This window comes from Apium graveolens, chromosome 11 (genome assembly GCF_009905375.1).
Source record: "Apium graveolens cultivar Ventura chromosome 11, ASM990537v1, whole genome shotgun sequence".
Classification (NCBI taxonomy): domain Eukaryota; kingdom Viridiplantae; phylum Streptophyta; class Magnoliopsida; order Apiales; family Apiaceae; genus Apium; species Apium graveolens.
In genome coordinates this window covers 14873698-14896957 of record NC_133657.1, presented here as the reverse complement: position 1 = coordinate 14896957, position 23260 = coordinate 14873698, and the positions used below count along the sequence as shown (strand labels likewise).

Genomic DNA, 23260 nt, shown 5'->3' with positions numbered 1-23260 from the left:
TGCGTATTAGGTAGGTATTTTTGGCCAAACATTCCAAAAAATGGTATTTTTGTCACAAAGTTTAAAAAAAGAGGTATTTTTGTCATTTTTTCGCCGTGAATGATATGGATTGGGTAGGATTGTGTTGCAATTTAATTAGACATGAAATCAATATAAAAAATTGAGATACAGTAATTTTAGAAGTTGCACGTCAGCATACACGTAAGACGAAACTCCCTCATGTTCGAGGAAAAAACTAAGCGCTAAAGAAAAATAAGTTTCCCGCTCGTGATTTTGATGATACATCATAATTTTTAAAGGTATCAAATTTATCTACCAATATTCTCCTACCATTATACTATTGGTAAATAAAAGTTATTATTAGCTACCAATATATATTGCTAATTTATTGGTAGGTAAATATCAATTTTCTTCGGATGTGAATTTGATGGAAGGAGGGGATAGTAAATGATGGATGATAGTTATGAATGACAGCCGACTCTCATCGACTTTTATACATCTTTAATTATACATCATCCATATATCTGGTTGTGTAAGAATTAAATTTTTAAGATGAATACTACCAGAAAGGGTGTTTTTACAAGCACATGTAGGACAACAATATAGCCGTTAGACCCGGCCGTTAGATATCCGGGTCACAGAAACTCAATTCAAACAAAGTTTACCCTATTTAAAAATAATTCGACCGTTGCTCTACTCTCTCAGACATAAATCCTCTCTTATTCTCATTTACAATCTTCCATCTCCTTTTTTTTAACAACCCAAAACACACACACACACACACATGGCTGCAGTTGGTGAATCAACCAACCTTATTATCGATGAAATTTACGAGTTCTCGGCCCCGCGATTCTTCGATTTTAATCAAGGAGAGACGGAAGAAGAGAGGAAGAGAGCCGAACTCTGGTTCCAAACTAGTTTTAGTTACGCTCCGTCTCGTAAGTCCGTTTCATTACTTTTTCTAATTCTACATCATTTTGTTGTTCAGATTTATGGTATCTGCTTAACTTTAAGTCAATGAATTGCTTTAATTTCATGTGTGTTAGATTTATTGCTCAATCTAGGGTTTCGTTACAAACAGAGCAGATTAATTGGTAGTGATTTGTGTGCTTTTGCTGTTTGTATCTTCTCCTGTGTACTTTATGTTATAAGTATAATTCTATCACGCTGGGAACCTTAGTCAGGGACTCGAATTCGAATAATCAGGGATATTGAGAACATTTTTATCTAGATAAATTATGCGGCTTACTGGCTTGGTTCTCCATTTCCCCCAAATTGACTCCGGTGCAGATATATTTGCCAAATATTATTACACGTTTCATGGTAGGAAATCGCACATTGAAAGTTCAATAACAAAATTGCTTTATGGTAGAAAACCTCACATTGAAACGTGTTATATTTTTTAAGTAGATAAAGCAAAAGGAAAAACTGTGCTATCAACAAAATTCTTGAGGACCTTATTAGTGCAGGAGATAACAAAATAAGTTTCACATGAGCAATTTTTGATGGTGATGTTTGCCCGTATGTTGTGAGATGCTCGTTGTATAATATCAATGATCACTGTTTGATACTTTTAGTTAATTTTGTGTAGCTTTTATGCCAAAAATTAAGACCAGCAGAAATGTTCAGCTTGAAAGCCTTTGCGACTTTAGCGCGGCTGACCAACCGCACAAGGTAAAAGTCCTGAATCTTGAAGTTCATACAGGTTTCTCAGTATACTTGTGAATTTGAACTTGCATTTATAATCTTGGTCTAACCTGTGCAGGTACCAGAACCATTAGAACCCACACCGGTTTCTGAATCAGAGACTGTGGCTGTTCCTGCTCTGAATATAGAGCAAACAATGTAAGTGGTCATATTTGTAAATATTTTTGCTTTACGTTTTCTTTTTCTGTATTCCTTGTCCTCTTCCGTGGTGTAATTTTCTGAATTGTTCACTTCATAAACTAGACCCCAACCTGATGTAAATCCTTTGGAGGTCATAGAAAAAGTTGATTCAAATGGGAGTGAAGAAACAGAAAGTAGAACTCTTTTTAAGCCGGTATACAATTTTTTTGTTACTTTTTTGAATGAATATAAATCAGAAAGGTCCTCTTAATTTCTTAATGGTGAGGCTAACATTTCCTTAAAACTTTCAGGATAGTGCCAAAGAGATGACTTCTAAAGCCAAGGAAACTCTATGCATTCGAGAAAATGAGACAGAAAGTAGAACTCAGCTTGAGCTGGTATATAATATTTTTATTACTTTTTGGTATATGTAAATCAAATCATCCTCTCGATTTCTTAAGGGTCTTTTGTAATATTATTTTTTAAACTTTCAGGCTGGTGCTGAACAGATGACTTCTAAAGCTAAGGAACCTCTATGCATTCGAGAAAATGAAAGGTTTGTTCCCGCCTGAGTTGGGTTAATTAATTGGTATATGATATTGTTATTCATACATACCCTCAATCCCTTAATTTGTTTGCTATTTTTTCTCTTTCTATTTCCAGTGTCATAGCAAAAGCCGGACCTGTAAAAAATTTAGATGAAGCTCATACATCAAGTTCCCAAGGTACTAAAGTGTGTGCACTTCAGTCTTGTGTAGTTGTGTTCTATCTGTGTTGCCATTCTTTTAGGATCTTGTATTTTACTAGTATTTAATCATCATAATAACTGAATGGCTATACTATAGTAGGACCTGAAGCTTGTACACCTAAACCACAAATTTCTCAAAAGAGTAACCCACTACAGACTGATTCCAAGAAGCAAACGTCAGCGAGAAAGATTGCCAGTATGGTGAGGAATCCATCATTACTGAAGTCAAAAACTCAGCCCAAGTTATCACAAGCTAAAAGCATCAAACCTGAAAGTGTGAAAAGGTTAGAAATCTAACTTTTATTCTGTTACGAGATTTGCCCTTTTCCTGAAAGTTTAATTGGTCCAGAGTTTTTATTTGTTCAAATTCTTAATATAGGAACAATATTATGAACAAACTTTGGACTCCGAATTTTGCTCAAGAAAACCAAGCCATAAAGAGGCAAAAACTGGATGCAGGAAAAACTAGACAGGTGAGTTCATTGTGTTTTACATGTCAGTTGGCATTTTACATGTATGATGCTTGCTAAATGCATTACCTTTCCACCAAATTCTAGATTCTCAATGTTAAACCTCAAATCTTACCACACAAGACAAGATCTGGTTTAGTCAGGAGCAGTTCCAGCTTATGCACATCAACTAATAATATAACTCGTAAAGAGAACAGAAAGGTTGGTTTTCCTTCAAATATAACTGATGCACATCCCCTCATATTATGGGATTGTGGATGTTGATTTTCAAAACGCTCTGTTTTTTTGAATAGATGTATGCCCGGGAGCCAGCAGCACCTTTTGTTCCAATGGCAGAAATGATGAACAAGTTCCAGTCAAACACAAGGGACACGTCACTATCTCGTCCCAGCAGTTCCCTTGCCCGTGTAAGTGAAATCAATGTAAATTAACATCTGTTTTATACTCGCTTTTTCATTGGAACATTGTTCCTCATAAGTTGTTAAAATTCCAGGATGCTGCTGGTGGTTCTAGGAAACCTAAACTCACATTGACAAGGCCAAAGGAACCTGAATTTGAAACATCCCAAAGAGTTCGCATAGTCAAGATTAAGAGTTCTGCCGAGCTTGAGGAAGAAATGATGGCAAAAATACCGAAGTTCAAGGCTCGTCCCATCAATAAAAAGGTACTCTCTTCTTATAATATTCTAATGTATAAGGCCTCTTTCTTAGGGTGGACATGACATGTGCTAAGTAGTTGGTCCCAATTATTTCAGATTCTTGAAACTCCTAGCTTGCCAGCATTACCTAGAAGTACTCCACAGCTTCCAAAATTTCAAGAATTTCACTTGGAAACCATGAACAGGGCTAATAATAAGGTTGAAACATCTACTGTAGCTTCAACAGAATCTGCACCTCAGGTACGCAAATTTGCAAATACCTCTGTCATCTGAAAGTTTGCCAATATGGTTGCTCGATAGAATATTAATAGATAACTCGTGTTTGCTATCATGATAGAATGAACAATGGAAACCTCATCATCTAACAGAAGCCAAACCACCCACCCTCCAAACATCATTGAGAGCACGTCCACCTAGAATGAAAAGTTCTGAAGAACTAGAGAAAGAAGAGCTTGAGAAAATTCCTAAGTTTAAAGCCAGACCTCTGAATAAGAAGGTTAGCGAAACCTTGCTAATATGTTATTTTTGTTGTCCCTTTAAGATTATTCTGTTGTCCCTTTAAGATTATTCTGTTACAGCATATATGCAGGAGTACCTTTTAATTATTCCCGTGTTATAATAACAGATATTTGAAAGTAAAGGGGAGCTGGGGGTGTTCTGTAACACAAAAAAACAAGTCACCATTCCTCAAGAATTTCACTTTGCAATAGATGAAAGGATTCCGCCGCCACCAAATGTTGCTGAATTGTTTGACAAGGTATTAAGATCAGAGAAGTCAATTAATTTTTTTTTTATCAATTTACAGTGCAGAGTTTCAAACTTTGTCTTTACAATTTGTTCTCTATTTCAGCTTTCGCTGAATTCAGAAACTCACCGTGACAAAAAACTTCCAAGAAACACTGCACCAAACCCATTCCATTTGCACACAGAGGTATTACCCGGCCGCCTAATCGTTGACAGATTGTTTAAATTTGTTTCTTATATGTTACTTAACGTAATCATATCTATGGGATATCAGGAAAGAGGGGCGAAAAAAGAAAGCAAACTTTTGATGGAGCTAACACAGAAGCAGTTGGAAGAGGAGAGGGCTAGAGTTCCAAAGGCTAATCCATATCCTTATACTACTGACTATCCTGTGGTATGTGTCATTTCAATCTGTTCTTTTAACTGTAACTGCACTTGTTTTACTGTGATTAAAATCAACTTTCTTGTGCAGCTTCCACCAAAACCGGAGCCAAAACCAAGCACAAAACCGGAACCTTTCCAGTTAGAGAGTCTGGTGAGGCATGAGGAGGAATTGCAGCGTGAAATGGAAGAAAGGCAGAGGATGGAGAGGGAAGAAGCAAGAATGAGAATGTTTAAAGCACAGCCAGTCCTAAAAGAGTAAGACCTCAATTTCTTTTCAAATTACAGCATGAAATGGTTCCTTCTTAAAAATTATTGTTCACTTCTGCTGTCATAATTGTGCAGGGACCCCATTCCAGTTCCTGAGAAAGTTCGTAAGCCGCTCACAGAAGTTCAGGAATTTGATCTACATGTAGAACACCGAGCTGTTGAAAGAGCAGAATTTGACAAAAAGGTATCTTCCTTCTGTTACTTTTTCACTTCAATAACATGGAGACTTATTGTTGCCAAGGTTTCAATTTCAAGTAATATAATATATATATCTGTTTTGATCGCAGGTTAAGGAGAAAGAAGTAATATATAAGAGATACAGAGAAGAAGCTGAATCTGAAAAGATGGTACAAGATGTTTAATATGTAGCAATTGTTCTTTCTTGCACAGTTTATAGTAGAATATAACTGAAATTCACAAAACTGTGCAGATGGAGGAGGAGAAGGCCTTGAAACAGCTGAGGAGAACACTGGTACCCCATGCAAGACCAGTACCAAATTTCAACCATCCGTTCTTACCACAGAAGTATGAGATGAACACTTCAATTTTTATATATATATATATATAAATGCTTCAATTTCTTAACCTCTATCTAAAAAATATGTATATTTTCGTAATCTTGGGGGACAGGTCATGTAAAGTGACAAAGGCAAAGTCACCAAAATTGAAAATTCGGGAGAGAAAGGAAAGGCAGCATAAGAAGATTATAGCTACCGCAACTTCAAGTGCAGCCTCCAACATGAGGTGATGATAGTGGCGTAACCCTGGATGAGCTGATTTCTTTGAAATATGTACAGTACAGTCTCTGTACTCATCTTGGCACGCAAACTAAATCTAGTAATAAGGCTCCTTGTTGACAGAATTTCAAAGGTCAATACCTTTATTTGTAAACTAAATTGTATGTCCATAACAATTGAATATTTTACTTAAGTTGTGTGGTTTACTTAGTCAATAAGTGTGGTTAAATAGAATATAGATTAATCTCATTGAAGATATAAAGAATATGATTGTGATTACAAAATTCAACTGGCAAAATGTATACTGTACTAATTGGGGGGGGGGGGGGGACTTCATTTTTTGTTTTGGCTCAAATAATTTCAGAATAGTAAATATGCAAATTAGACAATCCAATATAAAGAATCTGCAGAGCTCGCAACTTATTCATGTTTCATCAAACAGGCATAAAACTAAAATGCAAATACTAACAAATACGCAATAATTTTATATGTTAAATCTGATTCAAAGTAGTTATACATCAGATTTTAGATTACATGCACTTGTTGTTCCACAGAGTAATTCCCTTATTACCTAATTGCTTGACAAGGATGACAGAAGAGAGAGAGCTAGCACAGGATATATATACATGCATGCATGAATATATTACAGCTGAAGATGATGAAACCATTGGCCAAACTTGCAAGCACTGATTTATCTGATCTGGAAGTGTTTGAAAGTTGTAGCATTTTCTTGCATAGAGGTTATCTGAACCTTTCCACAGAGTTCTTTACCCCCAGCTGCTGTGCTTCCTTTTCGAGAAGATGATGGACCACTGACTTCTCCTTGAGAATCCGATGAGCTCTTCCTTCTGCGCTCATTGTGCCCAGCTAGTCGCCTACGACAGCTTCTTTTCGCTTCATCAAATTCTGACAGCTCATGAAACCTAAACACCATTTGTATATTAGTATAGATGGATCCATCATCCATGTTGTGTGAGTGAATAATTGAAGGTTTTTCTTCTATTAGTTGTACATTTAGCGTAATATGCAAAAGTTTTGATTGCAAAGCCCAACGCAACCAAAAGCTTTCGTATAATTGATGGCATGATCTCACTTAGTACTGAGGATTTAACACTTCTGAGAAACATTATGCAGATGATGAGTACATAACTATTAAGAGAAGAACCAAAATTTGCAAGCGATGAACAAATTAATTAGTATTATACTCCTAACTAAGATAGTACATATGCATATCTTTAGATCAAATAGACACTAGAAGTTCTCTGCAAGCAAACCAACTTGGCAGCCTGGAATACACATTACCATATATAACAAACTTCCAGCTTTATACGTACAATTTCCTTCTTAAACAAAGCACATAGTTCAAATTTAAACAGTATATAGCACATGTAGAGAAAGTTCTAGTAACAATGACAAAATCAAAGGCTATGCGGGAGAAAATCCCAACATATATAACTCATCAACACATATAAATTATGTGCAAACCTGCTACATTGCTGACAAAAACGCTGGCCAACTCCGGCAACAACCACAACCTGAGCCTTTGCATGGTACTCACAAACTTTGTGCCTCTTATGGTACTGCTTGGCATCATTCAAATCAGCACTACACCTCTCTGCTTGGCAACACCTCACAGGACTCCCCGATCCACCACCAGTTACACCACCACTGTTGCTTCCTAATTTCTTCACACCATTGTTGCTATTTCTGATCTTCTTCTTGTCATTCCCAGAAAAATCATGCCCATCCTCCATATCTTGTTCTTTCTTGATTATCTGGTGATGCTTGTCCATTTGGGTTACAAATGAGTGAAGTTATATATAATAATGTAGGTAGGTTCTTGAAGATATGAAACTTGAAGATATTTGGATGGTGGGAATTTTTGTTGTGAGTGAAAATATAAAGTGAGAAAAGGCAGATAGAGATGTTTGAGGACCACATGACTAGTAGTACTAGTACCCCCTCTATTCTTTTGTGTAAATTGTTTGTACATGCATAAATTATGTATGATGGTACCAGATAGTATCATTTTAGATGTCCATGCAGGTGGGTTCAAGTTCATTTTAGACTTCATCAACTTAGACCTAATCAATTAAGTGCCTCCTTAAGAGAATATCTATATATAATCCCTTTCTGATAAAATTTTTGTCGTACTCTAGTATTTCCTCCAGCAGTAACATCATTCTTGACTCCTCGCTAAAGACCAGGCTTTTTAGTATGCCAGTTATGATATATCATAAATATTAAGTAACTAATTCATTAAAATCAGTCGGGTTAGGATCAGGGACGGATCATAACATGATTAAGGAGCATATATAATTAGTAATATACTTATTCATGAACTATATTAACGATCATGCTTATGTTTAATATTCACAAACGTGTTTACTAGTAGCGAACTTATCAACGAATATTGTTTGTTCGCGAACTTTCGAACCGAACTATAATATATTTAAGTTTAGTTCATTTACAAATCAAATCCTAAAATTATTTTCATGTTCGACTCGTTTATAAATTAAATCGAATTTGAGTTTTTTAAACCAAATACCGAATTGTTGGTGAGTATATCAGCTCGTTTACTAAGTCTATCTGCCCTGCACTTGGTATAACTCGAAGACATTTCGATTATGGTTGCTAAAGAAGTAATGATACAGATTAGCAAAAGTACATAAAATAAAAACAGCTCTGAAAGAAATTAATGGCAAAGAGTTGAACAGTTTGAAGTACCAGGGACCAGAAAGAATGATGCAAGTATATTAATTGGACTACTCTCGTGAGTGGTGGCCCCCATTTATCTTCTCTTCTTCGTTAAATAAAGAGGATTTCGTGGTGTTACGTGGGAGATGTACTGTGATATACTAATATACATACATTTTACATAAGAAAAGATAAAAAATAAAAAACAAAAAAGAAGTTTAGTCGATTATGTGATTCTGTGTGGGCTGGAGGGATAGTGGCCGATAACGTGGCAAAACATGATTGGATAAAGCATTGTAGTCAAGAAATTGCTGTCAATAGAGTATCGAAACGTGGTCGAGTTTGTGTAGAGTTAGTTGGGTGCTTTCACTGATCAAGTAAAGAGAAAGGGTGTACGATTCCCTATTTAAAGTGGTGGGCCCCATAGTCCTCATCTCTCTGGACTCTGGCCCAAAACAAGCACAACTAATTGCTTGCATTACATTTGCTACTATTTCATGCTACTGACATGGGGGCCCAATTCCCTCTCCAATTTATAACCCTGTCACTTGTAAATGTATTGTCCTTGTTCTGTCCTACTTAATTTTATTTTTTTCATATTTTTTAGTAAACCTATCAATATTCTTATTAATTTCGGTTTTTTAGGAGAAGGCTTCTCCAAAGTTACAGTCTACCGATATACTCTCTCTGTTTTATTTTATTTATTTTTTCACTTTTCTACACAAGATGGATTGATGTATAGTACAAATCAATATTTTTTTAAAAAAAATAAGTAAAAGTTTAAATTATATATTTTTATTCGAAAAAAAATAAAAATTATTATTTAAATATACAATTAAAACACTTAGAAATGAGTGTAAAAAAGTCAAACTACTATAAAAAAACACGGGGAATATATACAAAAAAACATGGTTGTTTTTAAGGTGTTTGTTGAACAGTGCAATGATTAATGTGATCAGTTTTTAAGATAGAATTTTATCAAATTATAACTACCCGAGCCAATTCACTATAACGAACCAACATTTACCAAGAGTGAAATCATAATGATTAATGAACACAAAATCGCACGAGCCACCATTGACACGTGGAATCACCGATTGCTGCCCTAGTTAAATCCTGCAAAACTAGATTGGACACTGGGCTCGAAAACGGGGGATTGACGTGAGCCATGCTTCCCGCCAACTCTTAAAATTTATAGAGAATTTAATATATATATTTTTAAAATATTTAAAATTAATTTGTTAGATATCCCAAACATTTTTCTGTCCCTTTAAACTAAATTCCTAGTTTTTCTCCTAAGGACACCATAATCATCCTAAAACAAGTTTACTATTTTTTTTTGAAAAAAAAAACAGAATTAATTCAATAATGAAAAGTCATACGGCATCTATAAGAACAATCGAGTCGAACAAACATAAAACAGATCATATCGCTGATTAATTAGTCTTTATGAAGACACAGTCAAGCGATTTGTTGAAATTGATATATACACATGTATCGCCTTCACCAAAACCAGTTTGAGCTATCGATCGTAATTGCAATCCCATATAAATCTTTATCACTGAATCAAACCTCTGAAAATCCGGCAGATCTAACGTCCTGGACATCGAATCACACCAAAACACACCAAAAAACACATCAAACTCTCACAAGGAGAGAATAAACAAAATCCAAATAAATTGGGAACAAATCTTACCCAACAAAGATTTTATCAAACAAAAATATAATCTTGAACGATAAAAATCCTTATCCGGGGAGGAGTATTATTGAAAAACATGACCAAAGCAAGGAAAATAGATGATTTGGGGTTTTCCACCGGTGAAAACCGATGGAAGCCCCGAACGACGACTAGAAGAAAAAAAGAGGCTGAGAGAGCTTTTTTTAGGGTTTGAGGAGGCTAGCTATGTGAATCTTAAAAAGTTTACTGTCATATATAAAATGACCGAAATCATTAATATAATCTGATACCAAAAACTTTTATTGGTACTAAAATAGTTTTTGCATATTTTTATTTTAAATAATTTTCATATTTAACTAAAATTTTATCAAATTTCTTAACTTTCATCACTTGATGAACAAACTTACGCTCTATTCTAGGAGTATTCGAGATGCGGTTTGAAACAAAATTACAAACCAAAAGGCATGTGGTGTTCGGAAAAATTCTCAAATAGCTCCACATAAAGTGTTCGGGTGTTTTAAGAAAATACTAAATAAATATGCACTAAAAGTTAAATTTGTATAATAATTTCGATTCAACGTTTTTATACTTAAAATAATTTTTGTTAAATTATTATACTAATTATTGTTAATGTTCGTAACCTAAATATAACATAATTATATTTTAGATTAAGATATTTAAATTTTGATTATTAATATTTATATTATATCGATTATTCATTTATAATTTATGATGTTTTTATTTAATGCGATACAAATATTAGATTACCAAATGTTCTTGACTATATCTCATTAGAAATGAGATTATAAGAAATATTATCAATATTCATAAAATTCCCTAGTCGAGTATCATTATTACGAGACAATAAGAGACAATAATGAAACATTAAGAATCAAGTGTTTTTTATTAATTATCACATCTCATTGATCATATGTGTGGTGATATTAAAGTAAAAACACAAACACATGTAAATGTACATAGTGCTGGATAAATCCAATATGAGACTTTACATGCTTAAACTTGAAATCATTATATTTCTATATTATATTTCAGTATGAGAATTAATGTACTTTAATATTATTAAAAATTACACTTGAATAGGTAATGATAAAAGTGTAGTTCAAGTATATTGTTGACGGAGGAATCTGGTAACAATAAAGTTTGAGGTTTCTCGCCGGAATTAAGATCTATGACGGTGGTTTTTCGCCGTAAAATCAAGCGGTATGTGGTGATTGTGTGTTAATTGGTGGCTGAGATTGAATAGGGCAAGTGGTGGCTCCTTTTCAGCTCTCAACTTCTTACCCCCTCTCAATGTGACTACGTACCCTTTATATAGGGATCAAGTATGGCGTAATTCTTGGGGAACAAGAATTCTAATGAACTTAGACTTCTCATTCTTAAGCCCGGTAGAAGCCGTTCTAGAATCCATCTTCCGCTAGTTTTAGGAATGCCTAACTATGAGGCCCAACCGCGAATGCCCAAGACTCGTCCATAATAGTAGGACTTCACGGATAATACATTTCCCTGCGCAAGGATAACACTCCACTACAACTATCTCCCTTGATTTACGGACGCAGGTATACCCACGGTTCACCCCAAATACTGGACGCGTCCCTGTCCCCCGAATGAGGATAACCCACCTGATAACCTGATAGGTGATCCCAGGCTCTTGGGTGCAAAGTGAAGGATGAATCAAAGTTCTCCAACGAGGACACTCGTTGAATATAAGAACAGAGTTCCCAGAGCACACACCAGAGTTAACCCCACATCCCCAACGAGGAAACCCGCTGAATACAGGAAGAAGCCTTCAATTATCAGACATACCCCTGGAGGCCTTCAAACTTTTCACGGACATCCCCTTCCTTGACCGTCTCAAGAAGGGAATTCTTCAAAGAGTAGCTACAACAAATACGTTAGTGAAAATAATCCCTCCATTGCTCCTTTCCACGCATGCCTTGTCCTGAGCTCACATTTGAAAATGCATTTCCCAAACATAGGACGCGTCCTAGGACACTCAGCGCGTCCTCACCTTCATGAAGCCTGTATTTTTCTCTAGCAACTACCTCTCATGACTTTCCACAGAGATAGGACGCGTCCTATCCCATAGGCGCGTACTTCAAACTTCCTTGCCATAGGACCACCCTTAGTAAACACTCCCACCGTGGTGGACGCGTCCTACACACCTAGGCGCGTCCCGATCCCAACCTATGTCACGCAACGCCGAGTTTGACTTCAATTAACCCGCGCTTGACCCGCATTGATCCAGTGCCAAATTTTGGGTATAACATATATTATAAATCATATGAGAAATATGAATGATCTAGAAATGATTTAACCTTTTTGATTTTAGTTTGAGCTAGACTATTAAATACGTAGTCAAGCTTAAATATTGATCTAATATGATAGTCTCCACATTTTTCAAGGAAAACTTTATTTTTGTCATATTTATCAAGGGAAACTTGATTAAACTATGATGAGTATGACACATTACATGCCTCTAATTAAATGTATAATATGTGATTAAATGGATTATATTATACTGTACATTATTCATAAAAAAGGTTTAATCGAATCACTAATTTAATTATTATTTCTTGGATATTAATGATGTATTACTAGCTGCAGCTTGATATAGATGAAAAATAATATTTAAATATAATTAATGCTGAATTAATCATGTCCAAAATGATCATACTCAAAACCCGTGAACACCATGACCAAAGTAGATCGTGATGATCAAACCTAAAATTAGGTCGTGACAACCCCGACCCAAAGTGGGTTGTGCCGACCAGTGCCCAATATTGATCATAACGACCATGACTCAAAGTGGGTCGTGACATCCACGGGACTAAACATTACGTCTATTGTTTCAATATGGTCCCAAATTATTATCATAAGCCCTTATGATCACGAGACTATAAATTGCACCTATTTTTTCAAAATATGTTGCCATAAATCATATTATAATATATTTAAGGTATATATTTTTTTAGAGTTGTTATAGGCAATTCATGATGTAGTGAATTAAGAAGTTATAGTAAATGTAGTCCACATTCAAAGACTAGACTTCTGTTAAAAAATGGTTTATAGGATTCATTATTTCCATCAGATTTTCTTGTTAAGGATGATCATGAACAATTGTTCCGGGTACTGTCATTTTTGTTTTATTATTATACTTATTTACATTTTAGATACGTTAATATTCTTTTCCTCAATTGCTTCATTTTGTAACCAAGATCTTTAATGATAATTCATGGGTAAGTCTAATATGACCTCAGGTATTCGCGCGCGCCCACACACACACACACACACACACACACATATATATATATATATATATATATATATATATATATATATATATATATATATATATATATATCATCCATAAAATATTACGCTGATCTAAAATATTACATCATCCATAAATAGTTCAAGTAATCCCAAATATTACATCATCCATAAAAAATAAGTCCTGAAGCATAGCATAAAATATGAAAATAGCAAGTGGACAACAAGTTTTTTGCTCCGAATAAATGGAACACTGAACAACACTGAACAGTGAATCAGTTGTCACTAAGATTAATAATTTTAGCCCTGCTGCACTTCTCATTTGATCCAGCCTTGTCTTTCTTTTTTCCCATAGCATCTACAAAATATTCAATTATTAAAATATAAAAAAAATCTGTTATAAAATCTACTTTAAGAAACGTGTTAGAAATAGTTTTTCACCTTCTTCAACTTCAAGGAACTCGTAGCATTGAGTTTCATCCAAATAAGTATTAGATTTAATTCTTCCGTGACTACCCTTCAACCAACTTTTAGTACAAATGAGCGCCTCCACCATTTTTGGACTTAAAGAACTCCGGAAAGCATTCAAAATTCGTCCACTTGTATTGAATGCAGATTTCGAAGCAACAATAGAAACTGGAATTGTCTCTTAATCCCTCTGATCTTACTAATCATACATGTTATAAGTACAGATAAAAGAGTGTAGCAGCAAGATCTTCCCGATTCAACTAAAATCATGATTATGTACATTGTTTCTTAATTATAAATTTAGTTGTCAATCATATATGCAAAAGTACAAACAATACAATTTGTTTTCACTTAAATAAAATAAAAGTACAAACAAATTATAAAAATAAACACACACATCAGACAGATACAATCAAATCGAATGAAAAGATTAAGATTAAGATTAGCTTACAAATTGATCGAAGATTCGGAAAATATTGAGAGTTTGAGACTGTGATGAGCTGCTGTCTGCTGTTATCTAATCCCTGAGAGCCGAGAGTGAGGTGAGCGGTGAGGACTGAGAGAAGAGTGAGGTGAGCGGTGAGGACTGAGAGAGAAAGAGTAAGAAGCGGCTGTTATTTGTGTTTGGTATAATATTCCCAAGGGTTTAGTAAATGGGTCGGGGTCAAGGACTTAGTCTCAAGGTCACTGGGTCAGGGACATGGAGTGTAAAATATTTAATATGAGCTGGGCCTAATAATATAACCGGGTTGGGTTGATTTAGGTTTTTAAAAGAATAAAATCTGACCCAACCCATTATAAACGACCCAATTAGAAAACAACACAATTAACCCACGGTTTTAAACGGCTCAGTTTAAACGGTTTATTTCAGGATTGGGTTGGTTCGGGTTATGCGGATTACGTAACCCATGAGTAACCCTAGTACACACTATACAAATAAAAACAATAAAAGCATAAAAATATTATATAGTCCCTTTGTCCGGGTTGATTTGACTTTCAATATTTAATTATTTAAAAAATTGAATGAAAATTTTATATAATATATAATTAAAAAAATAAAATATTTATTATTAAAAGTTAAATTTAAATTATTTAAATAAGTATTTTCAGATTTTCAAACTTACAAATATATAAACTTTTGATTATCGGTCAAAATTGGTAAAATTTGAAAAGACATTGGACCCTGAGGTAGTACAATTTAGGTTTCTTTTTTCTGGTTTTCGGATTTTTTTTTAGAATAATAAAATACTGCTTTTTTTGTAATCTTCAAGATGTTGATAATCTGAAGGTGTTTCTACTTTCTGCGTTCTTTCGAAAAAAATTCTAAGAAAACTGTTAAAGGTAGATTCTCGATTCTCGTGAAATCCATTTGACAGGATTCTCATGTTGTCCCAAAAATTATTTTAAAAACTGGAAAAATGAAAATTGCATGACATATTGACATGTGTGTCACGGCAAGATGATAATACCAAAAAAGGAAAGGAAAAAAAAAGAAAAGAAAAGACAAATGTAAAAATCTAGAAAACTCCAGTAGAGTATATCATATCATCAACAGGGATGATACTGCAGAAGCGAGAAAGTCGAGTCTTTTCCGATCAAACTAATTAACACCAAGCTTAACCAACGGTAAGTTCTTTCTCTTAGTTGGTATATTTTTTTAATAATTAATAATCTTAATTATATCTTGTTCTATTATTTGTTCAAATTGAAGTGAATAAACCAAGTTGATCATCATCATTCATCACCTAGCTACTACTAACTATGTCTATATGCACAATTAGATTCATACGAGCATGTTCTTGAATGTTGCATGTTTTTTGTCACCTTTCTTTTATGTAGTTCAAGAAAAAAAAATTGTGTGAGAGTTTTGGTACCGTTATTATGATCGTTTTTTTTGTGATCTTTGATCCCTGTTCATGTTTTTTTTCTAAGTTTGTTCGAGAAATTGTAATAGGCTATATTACTCTCAAACTTTTCATTTACCTTTGAGTACCAAGACATTGAGCTTATATAAAGCCCAAGTCAATTTTTTTTTATAAGTTTTAGGCCAAAAACGTTCTCAAACTTGGATAATTTTAGGTAAAAAACATGCAAGTTTTGTAAAATGCTACCGAGTTCGATACTTGGACATGTATTCATGTTGTACATTTCTAGTTACGTCGTAATACTTAATAAGTGCACATATGTAATACGTACATATTAATTTTTAGTTTTAACTGTCATTTCCCAACTGAATTTTAAAACTTGTAGAATAAACCTGTTGGAGATTATAGCAACAATACGGCAATTAAAACCAAATACCAAACAAACACGATGGCAAGTTAAAAAAAATAATTAGTAACAACAATATATGAAACAAGAAAAAAAGAAGGGTTATCTATACCGTCACTTCAACAAAAAAACAGCCGTCGAGCTTGCACAAGACACAGACTATTCTTGAAGAAACTATTGCTCCACTATCTGTGTTGGTGTATCACGATGTACAACAAAACACATCTGTCACAGTCCTACTAATTCATTCTCAAACATTGTTTAAATTGTAGGAAAATAGTATATTAACTGTAATCAATGTTTCCTGTCTCTTACAGTATATGACGGGCTGAAGTTCAAATCAATTCTTATAGCTTTATAGAAGTGACTAGTGAAAAACTGGATTTATTTACTGCAATGGCCTCACTTGGTTGTAAAACATAGATCTTGTTGTTTGAAAAATAGTTGTCATTTTTTAATTTGTTGTAACTTAATGTGGATCTCCAATGTTAATGTACATTTACAGGTCACTGCCACGAATTCAAACATGACGGACGGAACAAAACATCCATCTGTATTTCGGAAGATTCATGGACAATCTTACATGTTCTCACAAATTGCCCCCAACTTGCAGTCCAGAAATGCTAATTTGTACTGTTCCGCTGATGCATACGTGAATGGAGTTCTGAAAGCTCCATTTCCCGCAGAAAACAATAGCAGTGTCCTAGAGCTTGCAACACCACTGTCTCCAGTTTTTGTGCACGCTCCCTCGGAGAAAACTTTGAGTGGATTTATGGTGGATTTTCTCATGGGGGGAGTCTCTGCTGCCGTATCTAAGACAGCTGCTGCTCCAATTGAGCGTGTTAAACTTCTGATTCAGAATCAGGGTGAGATGATCAAAGCTGGTCGGCTATCTGAACCTTATAAAGGAATTTCTGATTGCTTTACCAGGACTATAAAGGATGAAGGTGTTATTTCTCTCTGGAGAGGCAACACTGCTAATGTTATCAGATATTTTCCCACCCAGGTCAATCTTTTTATGTTCACCAGGACGTTGTCATTAAATTTTAGAGTCGAAAATGTTGTACTGCACTTGAATCTTTGTATATGTAAGTCATACAGTAAAGACACATAGACATCACATGAATGTGCTTACCTGTATAGTTCATCTACTAGTTTCTCAGAAGTTTTATATGCTCCAGGCCCTGAACTTTGCCTTTAGGGATTACTTTAAGAGCCTGTTTAATTTTAAGAAGGACGAGAGTTACTGGAAGTGGTTTGCTGGAAACTTGGCATCAGGTGGTGCTGCCGGTGCTTCATCTCTTTTATTTGTTTATCCTCTGGATTATGCTCGTACACGATTGGCTAATGACGCGAAGGCTTCGAAAAAGGGTGGTGAAAGGCAATTTAATGGTTTGGTCGACGTTTACAAGAAGACTTTGAAGTCTGATGGTGTAGCAGGGCTCTATCGTGGATTCACCATTTCCTGCTTGGGAATCATAGTGTATCGTGGGCTCTACTTTGGGCTGTATGATTCGATAAAACCCGTGGTATTGGTTGGTGAATTGCAGGTAATTGTAATTGATGTGTAGTATACATTCTTGATCATTACTTGTTACAGTTTCATTATTTTTTATTTCTTTTTCTCCTTTGCTTGTCATTATTTTCTTTAGAGTTCTACGTTCTTCTTTGCATGTATATGTTTAAGATATACGGGGCTTTTCCCGGTGAATCAAAATCACGTATCATCTAAAATGGAGTTATAATTATCTGTGTGGAATGTGGACATTATTGTGATTTTTATTTAAGCTCTTGTAATTGATTAAATATAGTTTGTAATTTCTGCATTCTGATGCTCAATTTTTATATTATCGAACTTTTCCAATATTAAAAACCCATCATCGCATTATATGTAACTATTGTTTGATTTGCTTCCTCCTGCCTGCACTCTGCAGTATACTGAATGTTTATATATTACGGACTCTTTGCCCGGATCTCTGCTTAGCAAGAACGATCCTTGTGTGTCACCTAGTTGCGTCTCAAATTCCCTTTCAATACATATTATATATTAACCTTGGCCATATGCCCATGATTAGTTGTTCGTTTTTATTCCAGTTACTAACATTGATTTACTGGGTGGTTCTATTATATTCGCAGGATAGTTTCGTAGCAAGTTTCTTATTGGGATGGGGAATTACCATTGGTGCTGGATTAGCTTCTTACCCTTTTGATACTGTGCGAAGAAGGATGATGATGACCTCAGGAGAAGCAGTCAAATACAAGAGCTCAATGGATGCACTAAAACAGATTCTTCAGAATGAAGGATCCAAGTCTCTCTTTAAGGGTGCTGGAGCAAACATCCTGCGTGCCGTTGCAGGTGCTGGTGTTCTTGCAGGGTATGACAAATTGCAGCTTATACTGTTGGGCAAGAACTATGGATCTGGTGGTGGTGGTTAACAGGGACTAATATACCTAAAAAGGTCCTTTGAGTACATAGGCTTCATGACTGTTCAAAATAAAAGTATTTGAATGACTATGTCCAAAGTGTGCTTTTAATCCTTAGATGTTCCCCTGATTCTAGGGATATCTGCTTTCTAGGAGTTGAAATAATAAAGGCTCTATTACCTAAAATAATTATGTTTTCTGGTGGTGGTACTTGTTCTGTTGTTAGCTTGGGCTGTGAGAGCAATTAGAATTTGTAAAACAGATTCTATAACAGAACCATGTTTGTAAGCTTTTGGGTTTGCTTTCTCCTATAATGTTAAAACCATGCTTTTTTCATTTTATGCTTATAAAGGTATGGCATTGGTTGTGCAACTGTTGCACTCACTTGTCATGACTACTTAGCTGATATGCTGGTGGTGGTACTTGGAGGCAGAAGAGCAGTCATTAATGAGAATTGAGCAAACTTACATCCTGATTACTTCCTATAGCAAATGCTAACACGAATAGCAGATGTTATTTAATTCAATGGGGGTGGATTATTTTCTTTAGTGTTTTCCTTAATCATGTTTCTTTTGATCATCATCCAAGTTTCTGTAACTAGTGGCTTATCCCTTCAAATTGAAGAAACCAGACAATTTTTTTTGTGTTAGGTGTCTTTTTCCAGCTCCACTAGAACGGCACCATTCTACATGAAAGGAGCAATGTCCACATCATGCGGATTGAATTTCAAAACATGTTGATCATCCACAACAAACAGCCCGAACCTTTTTTCCATCAGTATAATTTGTCCAAGGGACATGACTAATCTCAAATCATATATGTCAGGAAACAGTCTACAGTCACCTTAAATCTGGGGAAACATTATAACCTTTAGCATCCATTGTTGGTAAAATGTCGCTAGCTATAGCTGATCGTGTAGCAGCTTCAAAAGATCACATTTGTTATTTTGTTCAGTAATTGCATAATGATGTCAAAGACAATGAACATGTTCTGAAAATGAAATCTCTTCTTACAAAAGGTGAGGAAGCCAAACTTTTTATTCACTACCTAAACCTCACCTGAACATATGGCTAACTCTTTTGTTCCTTCAATAACGACCCCTGCCTTTATTCTCTTGCTCCTCCACTTCTCTTCACTCATCAACTTATCTGCAAAACATGGCTATTCTCATGGTCATTCATTTGTAACAAATCAAAGGCTCCAACAAGCGTATATTGCCCTTCAAGCATGGAAACGAGTAATATACTCTGATCCCAATAACTTCACTTCCAACTGGATTGGCCCCAATGTGTGTAATTACCATGGAATCTACTGCTCCTCACTTCCCAACACCACTAATATCCAAGTTGTGGCTGGCATTGATCTCAACCACGGTGACATAGCCGGATTCCTCCCTGATGAGCTCGGATTCCTCTCTGACCTTGCTCTTATTCACTTAAACAGTAATCGTTTCTGTGGTATTCTCCCATTATCTTTATCAAACCTAACACTCTTGCATGAGCTTGACCTTAGTAACAACAGATTTGTCGGGGTTTTCCCTTCTGTTGTCCTTTCTCTGCCTAGCCTAAAATATCTTGATCTTCGTTTCAACGAGTTTGAAGGGCCATTGCCATCTCAAATCTTTGGCAGAAACCTTGATGCCATTTTTGTTAATAACAATCGGTTAACTTCTGTGATCCCATCAAATGTGAGCGCGAGCACAGCTTCTGTAGTTGTGTTTGCTAATAACAACTTTGGAGGCTGCATCCCACCAAGCATAGCCAGCTTAGCTAATACTTTAGAGGAGCTGGTACTCATAAACACTAATATATCAGGGTGCTTAACACCTGAAGTTGGCTTTCTTTATAAACTCAAAGTATTAGACTTGAGCTACAACAAGTTGATTGGTCCAATTCCTTACACTATCTCGGGATTAGAGCACTTGGAGCAGCTAAACTTGGCACATAATATGATGAGTGAAAATGTGCCAGAAGGTATATGTATTCTGCCTAATCTTGCAAATTTTACACTTTCATACAACTTTTTGTCTGAAGAGGAAGGAGTCTGCAGAAACTTGACTTCGAAAGGGGTGGTATTTGATGATCGCAGAAACTGTTTGAAAGACAAACCGCTTCAGAGGAGTAAGAAGGAGTGTGATCCCGTGGTTGAGCATCCTGTTGATTGCTTTGAGCTTCATTGTGGTAAATATTAGTGGTGCATCCTGTTGAGTCTCTTAGGATCTACTCCTGTATATATTACCACAGTAAGAATTCTGTACAATAAAAAGTAATAAGATGGCTACATGGGAAGTTACTTTCTTGCTCGCTTTATATATGCTTTATAACATGAAATTTACATCAGTTAATGAAGTGATATCCGTGTTCAGCAAGCATTAGCTCATCACTCTATAATTTATCATTAAGAAGTCCTTAAATGACTGATTTGGCTTCAATACATTAAACTAGCTAACGAAGTCTCATAATCCACCACAGAAACGGCTGCTTAAAATCTCCTCCTCAGCTCCTCCAGCCCTTTGAAAGTTAATATTAAAATCTTAAAATTTGGCTATAATTTTGAATAATTGTCATACAAAATATATATAATGTAATTTAATACAAGAAAAGTGGCATGTATGACAAGTAATGCAAGGGGTGTACAAAATGCCTATATTGATACATGACAACATTATTTGGTCTGGTTGACATGTCAGTAGGTTCCAAATGGCCAATTAGTGGATGCCTTTTTAGAACAGAGGACACACAGTGTTCTATTTGTTCTATTTGCTCGTATCTCCTGTTTGATACCAGATAAAACAATCTTGGTTTTCATTTTTCTTGTGATGGGCTGGAAGAGGAGGGACGTGTCAAGTCTCGGCTTGGAATCATGTCATCTTAGGGCTATTCCGGATGTATAATGCAATTTCGGTGGTTATGTTCCATTTCAGTTGAAAATTGCAGTCAGATGTTTGGGGCAGTATAATTGATTATGGGGTAGTAACTAGTAACTCATATCACGGGAGGAAACTTTACGCAGCGTTCCATTACTATTAATGGGTGGCTCCGCGATTTCTTATGGGCACATGCATCATAATACACGTTCTTTGGAGTCCTAGCACAGACTAGTGTGTTCATGGATGATCTATAGGAATAAGATTATGCAAATGATGCAGGAGACTTGAAGGATCTTACTGCATCAAAAGTGCAGTATTTGTGAAGTCATGTACATGTACATACAAAAAAATACTCACTGTACAGTTCTGAAGCGAGTGATGAGTTTTACCAAGAATTTACGTATGACCACAGGAAACAGGACCAACAACTAAAATAAGAATCTAAAAAATCTATTAAAAACTGAAAATGAGAAAAGCCATGCTTACCAGGCCTGACCAATTGGGTACTGTGAGATGAGTTGCAATTATACAAAACATCCGGCTACAATGGTGGAAAAGAAGGCCTGCAGGCTGGGCACTCCATCTCTAATTCCATCCACTTTTGCAAGCACTAGTTATGGAAGATATTATAGTATGTTTATGAGTCCCTCCCAAAATCGAGCTCTGATACCATATCAAAGAACCGGTTACTCTAAAATTTCAATGTGGTAGTGGAAGACCCAAACATGATATTATACTCTTTAACACAGTGAGCTTTGATGTCTGGTTGTAGTTAGGTAAAAGCCAAAAAGGCTAGTGGTCCAATAAAGGGGCTAATATAATTCTCTAGAGTCTGTAATAGTCAAGCTTTTGATAAAAATGAATGAATGAGAAAAGAATCTAGTTTAAATCTCTAAATATTCTTACAAATATTTCACTATGGTCGCTTTATTTTCTTGAAATATTCTTGAAGAATATTGGTGTATACTTTTCGTTGAATATTACGTTTTAATCAAAGTATATTAATTATTACTCGAAGTAGATAAAGTGAAGTGCTTGAGTAATAATTATTAAGTATGGTAACTTAAGACTTTATAAATGTATACTTTCTTTCAACTAATATAAATGTCAAAGTATATTTGGTATTACTTCGTTTTGGATAATATATCTTATTTCCGAAGTAATAAATATATCAAGTCCTTAGTGAAGCATTTTAGCTTTCGGATCTTTGATAAAACAATTTCTCGTTTAATATAGTCATGTGTAGACTTTTATAAATCGAGAGCATTACACTTATTCTTTAACTATTTGCACTTATAGTATATTTGGCCGAGAAAATAAAAGGTGAGTAATTTAAATACAATATATCACAAAATATAAGAGCAGAGTTTAAATTATATTAGCACAATTTATATGTGTATATATAATACAATAAAAGTTTTAAGTTTTTTTCCACGAAACACTGAAGATGCTAGTAAGGGAAATCGCTTAATTCTTATACAATTATATATATACTTATATTTACTTAAAAGCTTTAAGATTTTCCCACAAAACACTAGAGGTCACTACAAGAAAAAAGTCAATAGACATCGTTTTTTGACTGATGTCTATGTTATTTGTCAACCGATGTCTTTGTCGGTGATGTCTATTCTAGACATCGGTTAAACACCGATGTCTGTCAGAACTTACACATCGGTTTTAAGCTTAATTACTGATATATATAACCCTCATAGACATCGGTTTTTTTT

The 23260-nt window shown here is 35.0% G+C and overlaps 4 protein-coding genes across 6 annotated transcripts; 3 read left to right on the top strand and 1 right to left on the bottom strand.

The window, feature by feature from the left end:
* Nucleotides 1-669: 669 nt before the first annotated feature.
* LOC141698436 (protein TPX2) lies at nucleotides 670-6018 on the top strand. Of its 2 annotated transcripts, none has more exons than XM_074503129.1 (22): nucleotides 670-938; nucleotides 1592-1674; nucleotides 1766-1845; nucleotides 1951-2041; nucleotides 2139-2225; nucleotides 2322-2383; nucleotides 2491-2552; nucleotides 2676-2859; nucleotides 2955-3048; nucleotides 3133-3246; nucleotides 3339-3452; nucleotides 3539-3709; nucleotides 3800-3943; nucleotides 4041-4199; nucleotides 4329-4460; nucleotides 4554-4634; nucleotides 4722-4841; nucleotides 4920-5086; nucleotides 5174-5282; nucleotides 5386-5445; nucleotides 5529-5623; nucleotides 5729-6018. In XM_074503129.1, exons 1-22 carry the CDS (start codon nucleotides 785-787, stop codon nucleotides 5844-5846), a joined length of 2481 nt encoding a protein of 826 aa, XP_074359230.1. In that variant the 5' UTR covers nucleotides 670-784; the 3' UTR covers nucleotides 5847-6018. The 2 variants fall into 2 exon arrangements, with proteins under 2 accessions (XP_074359230.1, XP_074359229.1); XM_074503128.1 differs by having other exon boundaries at nucleotides 671-938; nucleotides 2673-2859.
* A 279-nt stretch (nucleotides 6019-6297) lies between these two features.
* LOC141696760 (squamosa promoter-binding-like protein 4) lies at nucleotides 6298-7726 on the bottom strand. Its single transcript, XM_074500887.1, has 2 exons — nucleotides 7321-7726; nucleotides 6298-6758 (listed from the first exon to the last, which is right to left on the bottom strand). Exons 1-2 carry the CDS (start codon nucleotides 7626-7628, stop codon nucleotides 6527-6529), a joined length of 540 nt encoding a protein of 179 aa, XP_074356988.1. The 5' UTR covers nucleotides 7629-7726; the 3' UTR covers nucleotides 6298-6526.
* Nucleotides 7727-15437: 7711 nt separating this feature from the next.
* Nucleotides 15438-18957, top strand: LOC141695234 (ADP,ATP carrier protein 3, mitochondrial). The gene is made up of 4 exons (XM_074499492.1): nucleotides 15438-15595; nucleotides 16746-17246; nucleotides 17422-17790; nucleotides 18377-18957. The coding sequence occupies exons 2-4, from the start codon at nucleotides 16767-16769 to the stop codon at nucleotides 18674-18676; spliced, it is 1149 nt and encodes a 382-aa protein (XP_074355593.1). The 5' UTR covers nucleotides 15438-15595; nucleotides 16746-16766; the 3' UTR covers nucleotides 18677-18957.
* Nucleotides 18958-19570: 613 nt separating this feature from the next.
* On the top strand, nucleotides 19571-21018 carry LOC141698083 (leucine-rich repeat extensin-like protein 4). Of its 2 annotated transcripts, XM_074502692.1 has the most exons (2): nucleotides 19571-20637; nucleotides 20753-20859. In XM_074502692.1, exons 1-2 carry the CDS (start codon nucleotides 19731-19733, stop codon nucleotides 20761-20763), a joined length of 918 nt encoding a protein of 305 aa, XP_074358793.1. In that variant the 5' UTR covers nucleotides 19571-19730; the 3' UTR covers nucleotides 20764-20859. The 2 variants fall into 2 exon arrangements, with proteins under 2 accessions (XP_074358793.1, XP_074358792.1); XM_074502691.1 differs by having other exon boundaries at nucleotides 19572-21018.
* Nucleotides 21019-23260: the final 2242 nt, after the last annotated feature.

Excerpts from the sequence above, each read along its gene's own strand:
- LOC141698436 (XM_074503128.1), top strand. The coding sequence starts at position 785 with ATGGCTGCAGTTGGTGAATCAACCAACCTTATTATCGATGAAATTTAC. Across the intron at positions 1,675-1,765 it reads CGGCTGACCAACCGCACAAG|GTACCAGAACCATTAGAACC; the intron begins GTAAAAGTCCTG and ends TAACCTGTGCAG. Across the intron at positions 3,453-3,538 it reads CCAGCAGTTCCCTTGCCCGT|GATGCTGCTGGTGGTTCTAG; the intron begins GTAAGTGAAATC and ends TTAAAATTCCAG.
- LOC141696760 (XM_074500887.1), bottom strand. The coding sequence starts at position 7,628 with ATGGACAAGCATCACCAGATAATCAAGAAAGAACAAGATATGGAGGAT. Across the intron at positions 6,759-7,320 it reads TTTTGTCAGCAATGTAGCAG|GTTTCATGAGCTGTCAGAAT; the intron begins GTTTGCACATAA and ends AATGGTGTTTAG.
- LOC141695234 (XM_074499492.1), top strand. The coding sequence starts at position 16,767 with ATGACGGACGGAACAAAACATCCATCTGTATTTCGGAAGATTCATGGA. Across the intron at positions 17,247-17,421 it reads TCAGATATTTTCCCACCCAG|GCCCTGAACTTTGCCTTTAG; the intron begins GTCAATCTTTTT and ends TATATGCTCCAG. Across the intron at positions 17,791-18,376 it reads TATTGGTTGGTGAATTGCAG|GATAGTTTCGTAGCAAGTTT; the intron begins GTAATTGTAATT and ends TTATATTCGCAG.
- LOC141698083 (XM_074502691.1), top strand. The coding sequence starts at position 19,731 with ATGGCTAACTCTTTTGTTCCTTCAATAACGACCCCTGCCTTTATTCTC.